The 10,863-nt window shown below is 57.2% G+C and overlaps 2 protein-coding genes across 3 annotated transcripts in view; both read left to right on the top strand.

Annotated features, from left to right (window-relative positions):
• The window catches only part of LMTK2 (lemur tyrosine kinase 2), an 82,272-nt gene extending 76,565 nt beyond the window's left edge, over positions 1 to 5,707 (top strand). For both annotated transcript variants that reach the window (XM_058711552.1, XM_058711553.1), the window contains exons 12-14: positions 5 to 143; positions 396 to 638; positions 1,868 to 5,707. In XM_058711552.1, coding sequence (XP_058567535.1) covers positions 5 to 143; positions 396 to 638; positions 1,868 to 1,896 — 411 coding nt within the window. In that variant the 3' untranslated portion in view covers positions 1,897 to 5,707. The remainder of the gene's footprint in view (positions 1 to 4; positions 144 to 395; positions 639 to 1,867) is intronic.
• Positions 5,708 to 7,662: 1,955 nt separating this feature from the next.
• On the top strand, positions 7,663 to 10,861 carry BHLHA15 (basic helix-loop-helix family member a15). Its single transcript, XM_058710261.1, has one exon. The coding sequence runs from the start codon at positions 7,851 to 7,853 to the stop codon at positions 8,418 to 8,420; it is 570 nt and encodes a 189-aa protein (XP_058566244.1). The 5' UTR covers positions 7,663 to 7,850; the 3' UTR covers positions 8,421 to 10,861.
• Positions 10,862 to 10,863: the final 2 nt, after the last annotated feature.

Consider the following 10,863-nt stretch of genomic DNA (forward strand, 5'->3'; position numbering starts at 1 on the left):
TCAGGAGACCCCGACCAAAGAGCTGGGGCACTGCGGAGGAGATGCCCACGGCCCTGAGTTGAGCGGCCGCGGCCCGGCACCGCCTTCGGGTTCTCCCTACCTGAGCAGGTGCATAAATTCCGAAAGCTCGACCGATGAAGAAGGTATTTCCCTTCGTTCGCGGGTTTAAAAAGAAACTAAAAGGTAGTGGGCTGTGAGTGAGGGACGCTTTTGTGGAGGGTGACGTCACGCACTGCTGTAAAGGACATTGTCAGGACCCCGGGGAGCAGCTCTGCCCCGTCGGGCCGAGTCGGTGTTGCTTGGTCTGCGGCACACTTGTGTGCCTGCCCTTGGCCCTCTGCTCTTTCTAACAGAATCAGAGAAGGAAAACTGAGGTGTATTTTTTTCCCTTTTAGGTGGAGGCTTTGAATGGGATGATGACTTCTCCCCGGACCCTTTTATGGCGAAGACAACAAGTAACCTTCTCAGTTCCAAGCCTTCCCTTCAGACGTCCAAGTACTTCTCGCCGCCTCCGCCGCCCCGGAGCGCAGAGCAGAGCTGGCCTCACACGCCGCCGTATTCCCGGTTCTCCATCTCGCCTGCCAACATCGCCAGCTTTTCTCTCACTCACCTTACTGACTCGGACATGGAGCAAGGAGGTGAGAGGAGGGCTGTGTGTCCAGCAGGGCTGGGCGGGTGTCGGCCTGCGAGACCTTCCCCGTGGGACTTGAATGCTTGCTAATTTGGGGCTTTCCTGGTGTTTGCAGAGTAGATTAAAAAAAAAAAAATCCCGGGGCGCCTGGGTGGCTCAGTCGGTTGAGCGTCCGACTTTGGCTCAGGTCACGATCTCACGGCTCGTGAGTTCAAGCCCCACGTCGGGCTCTGTGCTGACTGCTCGGAGCCTGGAGCCTGTTTCAGATTCTGTGTCTCCCTCTCTCTCTGACCCTCCCCCGTTCATGCTCTGTCTCTCTTTGTCTCAAAAATAAATAAATGTTAAAAAAAAAAAAAAAAAAAAAAAATCCCTCCGAAAGCTCTCACAGTTCAAGAGTGCGCTCTCGGGGCCACAGTCCCCACCCGCAGGCCTCTGTCACTCCGCAAGCTGAGTGCCACTGGAGGTGTCCCCTCGCTGCCCCGGTTGGGCCTGGTGGCCCAGGGTGACGGCCTGGCTGCAGGTCCTCAAACTTGCCCAGGGTGTCTGCCACCTTCTTTTCTTCTCTTTTCCCCTTTTGGCCACAACCCCGCCTTCCCCCCTCCTCCCCCAGAGGGAAGCCATTCTTCAGAAAGCTTACTCTGTTCAGAACACTTGGCCCAAGATTTTGGGATTGAGCCCAGATGTGCTCTGGTTCTCCCCCGGGAGTATTGACTTTACCATTAAGCCTCGGTCTTGTGCGATAGCAGGGGCCTGGGTGGGGGGTCATGGGCAGGGCCCATTTGCAGTGGTGTTATCTGGACATACGGATCCTTTTTTCCCCATAACTAGATTGGGAGATGAATGTCAACAGGTGCATTTTTTTCGATTTGAAGTTCGAAGTTCGGGTAACAGCCACGAACCATGAAGAGCTTGTGTTTGTGTTTGGGCTCTGTTTAATTGTGCCGGTTGGATCGCGCCCATTCCCTAGCGATCTGTCAGAGATCAGAGCGATTTTCTCCCGCCCTGAGCGTTGACACCAAGTTGCGTGTGAGCGGAGCAGGTGTGTGTGTGAGAGTGTGTGAGGGTCTGGCAGGTGCCACTGTCACAAGAAGAAAACACGCGGCTGGACAGGTGGTGGGTGGCCGCGCTCCCGGCTTCAGTTCCTGTTTCTGTAGCACAGGTCGGATGCCGTCCGGACTGTTTGCATCCAGGACGATCATGGCATAAACCCACCTTTGCTCGTTCTCTCCTAAACAGGAAGCAGCGAAGATGGAGAAAAGGATTAGGTGGATCCCGATGTGCTCTCGGGTCCCAGGCTGCTCCCCCCGCCGGGCAGCATTCCTGCACCGCAGCCCAGCAGTGACCTCCCCTCGACGGCGTCCGGCCCAGGAGAGAGACTGGGGAGGCCCAGAGGGAGCCGCGCTGGCCCCGTGCCCACGGCGGGAAGCCTGGCCTGGGAGGGGGGGCCCTGCGGCCGCTCTCACCCACCAGAAGCGCTCGCGCCCCGGTCATCCTTGGGGAGCACCGACCCTGCTCCGGTGTGTGGGAACTGTAGGTTCCGGGCCGTTTCTGGTTTCCCTGCGGGGGGTGGGGTGTGGGGGGGTGTTCTCCATGTCCACACCTGCACACCCCTTCTGTGCACGAGGGCCCGGAGGAGCACGATGGGAACGGGCACCAGTGAGCCATATTTATTATTTTTAAAGAAATCACTAATTGCTTTCTGTAATTGCACTGTGGATAAATGTTCTAAGAGTACCTGATATTGTACAGAATCTTAAATTATTCAAGGAAAATAAGGCAGGTCAAGCTGGTGCTATCCACTAGTTTGATTTTTTTCTCTGTTTTATAGTTTGTTTGCTCTGCATGGTACTTGTAAAGCTTAAATATTTTGAGTGTTCTGCTGTCTAGAGTTGTTGGAATTGTACATATGGTACTTTTTTGTAAATGATAAATGACTCCGAATGTTAGTGTTTTTTTGTTCTTATAGGAAATATTTTTGATGAGTCCAAAAAGACTGCTTTGTTTTGTTGACCGAATGAAACACACGTTTGTCTCTTTCTATAACGCAGGTTCCTTGTAGCAAGTGAGGCTTCCCTGAGGAGGTGAGGGGTTTGCAGCCCTCCTCGTGGTTCTCCCACCGCCCCCCACCCCCGGCTCCCCAATTTTGTAAACCCTTTCGGTAACACTCGACAGGCGGTTCACCCCAGGGCTCAGCTGCGGGTTAAGGGCTGGGTCTCCTGCCCCCGTCCCTGGGGAGCCGAGTGCCCGCCCCCCCGTGTGCGCTCTGCTGTGGCCCCTGCGCCTCCCCTCAAAGCCGGTTCTTCTCCTTATTGTGTGGAACCGCCGGCTGCTGCTGTGGCTTCCGTGTCCTCGTAGACGGTCCAGAGCTCTGAGCAAGAGCTGTCCCCGCAGGGCTCTCGTTGCCGAGGACAGTTTGAGTTCATTGCATTTGTACACATCAGGTGGTGAGCTTCTAAGTAACCCATAGAGTTGGGTTGCCCCTCAAGAACCACCCCGCTTAGGGCCAGGCTCGGCCGGTCTCCATCACCAAGGAGGTAACGCTACATCCTGCAGCAGGGAGGAGGGACGAGGGACAGTGGTGGAGCCCGCGCAGCCAGCCCGTCCTCCCGGTTGGGACCCTGGGCGGCCCCGGATGGTCGTCACACCCAGGCGTGGCCCTGGGACTCCTCTGCACTGACCCTTCCCTTCCGCGTTAAGCACCTCGTTCTCGCCCTCGCCTGGGAAGGGACCGAGTGTATCCAGCGCAGCCCCCCAGCGTTGGCAGGAATCGGGTGTTCGGGATAAAAAGCTGGCCTCACTCTGCGGTCCGTGAGTCCCGCTTTGACACCAGGAAGTTTCCAGGGGCTAGAGGGCCGCGTGCTGAGGGAGGCTTGGCGTACTCGCCACGAAACTGTGTGTATCGGGGGTCTGACTTCGGGGCTGTGGTCCCCACACGCTGGCCCGTCACCCCGAATGTTTTCCGGTGCTGATTCGCTTGCCTGACCCCAGCGTGACACAGGTCCACTGGGCTGTGTGACAGAAGTCCCAGCAGCTCTGGTCCCGGTGTGAGATGCAGTTGTGGGTACTGGCTGGAATTTACGAAGTAAATTATGACCTTGATTATCAATTCTGGCTCACTCCACTAACTTTGCATTCCTAGCAATAACTTTCCCGAGCAAGAACTCAGAATGGAGAGAGAGCCCCCTTTACCCTCCGGGCGGTGTGAACAGGGAGTGCGGCCAGGAGAGCTGGGCCTGTGATACGCAGATGGGAAACCATCACAGGGCATTAGAAGGTGATTTTGCCAAATTGTCATAACTCTGAATTTCTTGCTATGGAGACTTCCTGAGATTCCTGAGTTTTTACATCTAACTACCAGTCTTTGTGGAGAGAGAAATGAGAGGTGATGATTATACAAGTTTTTTCAAACTCTAAGGAGTTCAGGTTTAATGACCGAAATCAAGCAGATCCATAGAATATATAGTCTTCTTATACAATCAGCCCGGGATAAATTTATAGATATTTGGGGGCTGTATCTTTTTCACTATGATTAAGGAGATTTTAACAACCTAATTCCCGTTTTAATTTAGGTCTATATTGCTGTCATGATTAATTGCCAAAAGAAAGCATTTTATACACTGAGTTGGGGGGGTGGGTCTGAGTAGTAAATCTTACTGTGGTGGTTGGTGCATGGCGGGGAAGATTTTATATTTATAATACACATGTGAGTTAACATGTTCTTTTGAAATCTCAAGCAATACACAGGAAACTAATGATGTAGATTAAAATTTTCAGCCCATCTTTGAAGCATCAGCATGTGCTTTGTTGTTCAATTCCCGTTTTTGTTTCTGTTTTTGTTTTTTTGTGTTTTTAACTATGTTGGTTACCAGTAGTGGGTTCTCAGACCAAACTGGTCCTGAGAAGTTATGCAATGAAATAAATCAGTGGAATCCTCTAGATAATATGTTTGAGGTTTATAATGCCTGGTCCACAATGGCATTTCCTGGCCTCTTTTGGAGTCTATCAGGTTTTGGTTAGTGTTACTCTGGTGGAGTTTACATATTTTAAATCCCAGAATAAGAAGAATCTCACCTTCATTTCCTTCCTAGCTAAATGTTCATTTGTGTTAATCCAATGATCCCATCATAAGCCAGAAAAAGAAATGTAAAAAAAAAAAAGTGCTCCCCAAATCCTTCCGGAACTTGGACTGTGTGTGTGGGTAAGAAGCCATTTCTCTTCACCGTGAAGGAGCTCCACGAAGCTGAATTGAAAACAGCATCCGTTCTATTTTTAAATGTACAGGTGATTGTTTCTATAGAAATGGGTTTTATCTTAGAAAAGTCTTTGTCTTGCTGCCGTAAAAACACCTTTCAGAACCTCTCCCTTATATTAGTTTTTCTGTAGGGTACTTGGAGGGCTAGTGACTTAACTGCATGTCCGTCCAGAGGGCCCGAGGCCCGAGGGAGGCAGCCCCCGGCTTTGCCCTACCCAGCCCTCCATCATCTGAAAACTCCGGGAGTGAACCCAAGTGTCGGGCTCCAAATGTTGGGCTCCAGTGACGGGGGCTTCAGAATAGTAGCCTTATGAGAAGGAGCCTTAAAATAAGATTGGGCAACGCAGTTACTTCACATTTCAGTCTCCTGCACAACATTCCTAATAGTAACGGGGTTGGCTCAAGTGTTGGCTGTTAAAGAAACTTCTCTCCGGTACCTAAGTTCTGAAACGTGTGGACAGTATTGAATTACCAACAACCTGTTACCGGAACGGCTTGAAAACATGTTTGAGTTGCTCAGGCTCACGCAGGCGCACGCAGACCTTCCTGAGGGGCCGGTGTGTGTACCCACTGTTGAATTCCCGCCGCAGATGAGGACCCCCCCCTGGGGCAGTCCACCCACGCGGCTTCCCTGTCGGGCTTTAACACAGTTGTAAGAGGTTCACGGCAATATAACCGCTAATGAACTTTCAGTTTAAATTGTGTACATTTTTAAATTGTAAGATTTTTACTGTATATTGATGCATAGTGTGATTCAATAAATTGCTTGTAATTTAAAAACTATTTAATATTCAAAATAAATATAGTTATATATTTATAAACTCTGTTGCTGCGTTTGTTTCGTGTTTTTATCCGCTCTGCAAGGCCCAGGGTGTGTGACCAGGCACCGCCCGCCCTGCCGCAGGCCCTGGGACACGCAGTGCCCCGGTCTCTAGAGATAGTGTGCTCTTTTGCGTGAGAACATGAAGTGATCACTGGAAAACAACTTTGATGTAGTGACTGTGCTGCCTCAAGGTGTATCTGTAATTCCAAGCCTTTGTCCTTGAATTTCAGAAGCCTTTTAATTTCTGAGATACAGCCTCTAATGAGCTGTAAAAGCCAAGAGGCTAATCAGTTCAACGCCAGCCTTTCTATGCCCCGTGGTGGACCTCGGCCTCCTCCATCACCCCGTCCTCGCTCCGCCCCCCTCGCCAGCTGCCCAGAGCGGAGGGACAGCCTCCTACCAAGCAGGCCTGGCCCCAACCCCAGTCACACCAACTCCCTTGAGACCCCCAGGGAGTAGATGGACACCTACGAGCACCCCTCTGGGCACCTCCGACAAGTGCGAGATGGGCGCCCACCGACCCCTAACCCCCGAACCTGCTGGTCACAAGGGGTGGGAACCCAGGCCCAGGCGCCGCCTACTTGCACTCCAGGTGCGCCTCATCAGCCCAGAAGAACCCCTGAAGCCAGAGGCTGATTTTAACACCTTTTAGTGCTCCTGTAAAAGGGGAGGAAACTGAGGCAGGCAGGCGTTTTAGTAGAGCAGGTGGGTGGAACCAGGGTTTAAGCCCAAGCTGACCACCTCTCGCCCCCTGGAGACCTCGTAAAACCGATGACCGACCACCAGGGTATTTCCCCGTGACCTGCAAGCAGCTGTGGGGCCGAAGCAGGTCCTCCGCGGGGCAGGGCTCCGCCCCCGCCCCGGCCCCGGAACCTGCGACGTGGGGGCCTGAGCCCTGCGGAGTGGTGGGGGAGCTCACGAAGCCCCCGGGTGCTGCAGGGGCCGCTGAAACACGGGCCACTACCTGTCTGAGAAATCAGTATTATTGCATAACGGCTTTTCCGCCAGTTCTTCTGGCTTTGGCTTCTGTTCTGAGCCTTCGCCCCAAGGCCAGGTGCGGCGGCCAGGCGCCGTCCCGAGAATTCCCCTCAGCGCCGGCGTGCTCGCAAAGGCCTCAGTCTCCCCCTCCGCCGAATGGGCTCTGGGCCCGGGCTCCCAGCTGCTGCCGGGAGGCCGCAGCGGCGGGGGGAGTGGGGGCGGCGTCCGGCCCCCGCCCCCCCAGCCCGCAGGTGCGCCGACGCCCCCTGCCGCCGGCAGAGACCCGCGCACCCCGGCCCCGCCCCGGCCCCGCCCCGCGGGCTCATTTACATGCGGCCGCGGCCCCGCCCGGGGCGGCTAAAGCGACGTGTCCTTGTCCCCCGTGGGCAGCCCTAGCGCGTGCAGCCGCGGATCTCCAGGTAACTAGGGGTGGGGGATCCCGGCGGGACCGAGGGGAGAGGACCCCGGGGCGGGACCGGGTGGGGGTGGGGGCGGGAATCCTGGGTTGGGGGAGGCCATCGACGCGGTGGGACTGGGGGCTGTGGCAGGCTCTGACCACTGTCGACCTCTGACCGCAGACAGCTGCCTCATGTCCACAGCGGTTCTGGCCCCAGTGTCTTCCCTGCATGTGTGACATCCGGCGGTCAGTGTGGTGGCTGGAGTGGGTGCCTGTCCACGAGGGCAGATGCAGCAGCCACAGGCAGACGACCAGCTAGAGTCCTGCCACATCTCCTGATCCACCTGCTCTGAGAAAAGTGTTAAGGGCCACCCAAACTCTGGAGGCATTCAGGGGGCAGTGAGGCTCCGGGGGCCAGAGAAAGGTCCAGGGATCAGTGCATGTGGAGTTGGGGGGGCGGGGGCGGGACACCAGATAAAGTCTGAGGGGTCGCCATGAGGTCAAACGGGAATGGGGGAGGGGTCGGCTCAGGGCTCCATGGGTGAATGGGAAGAACCCTGGGGTCACGGTGCCCCAAGTGGTCAGCTGACATTGGGCAGTGAGGGGGCTGCCCAGGACGGCTGCCCTGAGTGTGCACTGGGCGTCCTAAGCGCCCACCAGCCTGCCGTGTGACCACAGGGTGGCCTGTGTTCTGGATTTCAGCTCCAAGGGCCTGCCTTAGAACCGCCTCCCCCCCCCCCCCCCACCCCGGGACAAGCAGCGTGGAGCCATGAAGACCAAGAACCGGCCCCCCAGGCGCCGGGTGCCAGCGCAGGACCCAGAGGCCGCCACAGGGGAACGGACCCCTGACGGGCCCCAGCAGGGTTCGGGGCTGGAGCTGGCCAAGGGTCTGCGGAGCAGGACGGTGCGGGCACAGGGGGCGCGGGCCGAGGGTGGGCGCAGGCGGCCGGGGGCCTCGGGGCCTGGTGGCCGGCGGGAGAACAGCGTCCAGCGGCGGCTGGAGAGCAATGAGCGAGAGCGGCAGCGTATGCACAAGCTGAACAACGCCTTCCAGGCGCTGCGAGAGGTCATCCCGCACGTTCGAGCCGACAAGAAGCTCTCCAAGATCGAGACGCTCACTCTGGCCAAGAACTACATCAAGTCGCTGACCTCCACCATCCTGACCATGTCCAGCGGCCGCCTCCCGGGCCTGGACGGCCCGGGCCCCAAGCTGTACCAGCATTATCAACAGCAGCAGCAGGCGGCTGCTGGGGGTGCGCTGGGCGCCACCGAGCCCCAGCCCGAAGGCCACCTGCAGAGGTACTCCACGCAGATCCACAGCTTCCGGGAGGGCTCCTAGCGCCTGGCCTGGGGTCCGCGGCCTGGCCCGGCCCTGCTGCCTCTGTGCCGAGAGCCCCAGATTGGCGGGGACACCCCACGTGGACGTGGCCCCAGCGGCTCCATTTTCCCTGAACGCTCAGCTGCCTCCCTGGGGCATGGCCTGGTCCCCAGGGGACAAGACCAGTTGAGTGGCCTGCTTGAGGCCCTGGCTCTGGGCAGCAGGAGGCCCGAACCTTGACCTAAGTCCCAGGACCTGCTTTTTAATTGACCAGGCTGCAGTTGACAGGCCTTTGTAACTAAATTCTCTCCAGTCCCAACTCCTTCCTGAGGCAAAGGGGGGGGGGGGAGGGGGGAGGGAGGGAGATTCCAGGAAAAGGTCCATGTGGGTAAGTTTCCACAGTTCCTGCTGAGGCCCCAGGCCCAGGAACAGTCCTCCTCCAACCTGCAATGTGGCCTCTTCGTTCAGGGTAAACTGAGGCACAGAGCAAGCAAAGGCCACAGCCACGGAGTGTGGCTAAGCCGAGATGATTGAAGCATGTAGTTCAGCGTGTGTCAGGTAGAAACTCTCAAAACCCCACAAATCCTAATCCGATTACCCCAAATTAATTCTAAAGGGACCTTGGCAGGAAGAAGGGCTGGGATCTTTTCCTTCCTCCTCCTGGGTGGGGCTCCTGACTGTGGAGGGTCAGGCCCCAGGGGCTGCAGCCCAGCTCTCAGGGGCTTACAGACAGGTCTGGGAGAACGGCCGGGCTCTCCCTCCCTCGGCGTTTGCTGCTTGTGGTCGCATTTGTCACTGCTGTGGTCGCGTCACTGGCAGAGGGCAGTTGACAAAAACTGCAGGGTGTTCTCGGGTCCTGGCTGGAGTTGGGGGCCTGCAGGGCTCTCTGGGGGAGGGATCCTGGGGTGGCAGGAGCTCCCCTCCCCTGCCTAGTGCTGCTCCTTAAAGGCGGGCCTGGGCAGTTTGGCAGGTCCCCCCCCACTCCCCACAGTCCCGGGCCAAGCTTCCTTCTGTGGCACTTCTGGCCCGACAGGCTTTGGCGTCTCTCCTCCCTCATCCCTGTGCCCACGGCCAATATGGGGAGGGGACGAGCAACCTTGGCTGCCACGGGCAGGAACCCCAGTGACAAAGGCTGTGGTGAGGGTAGAGCTGGTCTGACATAGGAGGCCCGACCTCGCAGCCAGAGCTGTCCCAGAGGCCCTCAGGGGGCCGAGCTGCATGGGGGCAGGGCCGCCTCACCCCTCCCCACCCCACCCCAGCCCTGGGGGTCCTGGCCCCAGCCGCTTAATCCCCTCCCTGGCTTGGTGTCAGCATCAAGGACAGCAGGCAGCAGCCCTCAGAACAGCCATTTGGGGCCTTGGTCCTGACTTTCCAGATCAGGCCCCATGCCAGGCCCCCTGGGAGGCCTGGTCCAATGCCAGCCCCACCGCCCCAGCCATCCCGCAGCACCGTCAGGTGAGGACCCCCGGTACTCCTGGCCTGCCCCTGAGAGGTGGCTGCTCTGGAAGGTCAGTGGTCAGGACACCCCACCGACTGGAGGCGAGGTTGAGGACCACTTCGAGATCGGGACGGACGGGTCCCACACTCCCTGTGGGTGGTCTGCAAACCTTGTGGTTCTTATTCCGGCAGAGCCGAGGCCAGAGCAGGGGCTCCATGCACCCCTGAACTTGCTGAATGAACCGACAGACTGAGCCGAAAGCACAGGGAGGGGTGCCCCGTGGACACTCCGGGGGACTATGCCCGATGACCAAGGGTGGTGGAGGGGCTCTGTGTGGGTCACCCCCTAGCAGATGACAGCCTTCAGGGCTCCATCTGTCCCAAACTGGCACCTGCATCCCCTCTGCTTCCCAGGGGGTGACCTGGGCCCAGATGTCTAGTCCTTCTTCCCCTGTGGCCACGTCACAAAGGACCCTTAAAGGTTCCAGTTGCATTTTGGGGTGTTAAATATGGCGGGCAGGTGGAGGAAGGTTCGGGTGATAGGCTAGTGAGGCCTGCTGCTGAGTCTGCTCCCTTGACCTTGTCTGGGACCCCAAGCCCAGTGAGACCCTTCTGCCCGGGGAGGGCGCCCAAAGCCAGCAACCCACTGGCCCCGAGCCCTGCCAGCTGGCCTGCACCCAGGCCTCGCATCCGCCTGCAGAACAGACCTGCACGAGCTCTGGAGGCTGAGATCCCCGCAGACTGGAGCTGAGAAACCAGAACTGTGACTTCTGTGTGTGGGAAACCCTGCCTGGAACTGAGTGGTCAGTGCCCCCGCTGTGATTGCGGCGAAATGTTCCTTAAATGACCCAAACTTGCTTTGATTTCTCCTAATGGTCCCCTTGAAAGTACTGATGAAACCAATGTTGTGTCCTAAAACAAAAAACAAAAGAAAGATTTCACCCCCGTGACTGCTAACTTTTGCCCCAGGCCGGATGGGGGAGAGGGGACTGCATTTTGATCACAACGTAGCAATAAAAAAATAGCA

Source organism: Neofelis nebulosa, chromosome 18 (assembly GCF_028018385.1).
Source record: "Neofelis nebulosa isolate mNeoNeb1 chromosome 18, mNeoNeb1.pri, whole genome shotgun sequence".
NCBI classification, from domain to species: Eukaryota; Metazoa; Chordata; class Mammalia; order Carnivora; family Felidae; genus Neofelis; species Neofelis nebulosa.

Excerpts from the sequence above, each read along its gene's own strand:
- BHLHA15 (XM_058710261.1), top strand. The coding sequence starts at position 7,851 with ATGAAGACCAAGAACCGGCCCCCCAGGCGCCGGGTGCCAGCGCAGGAC.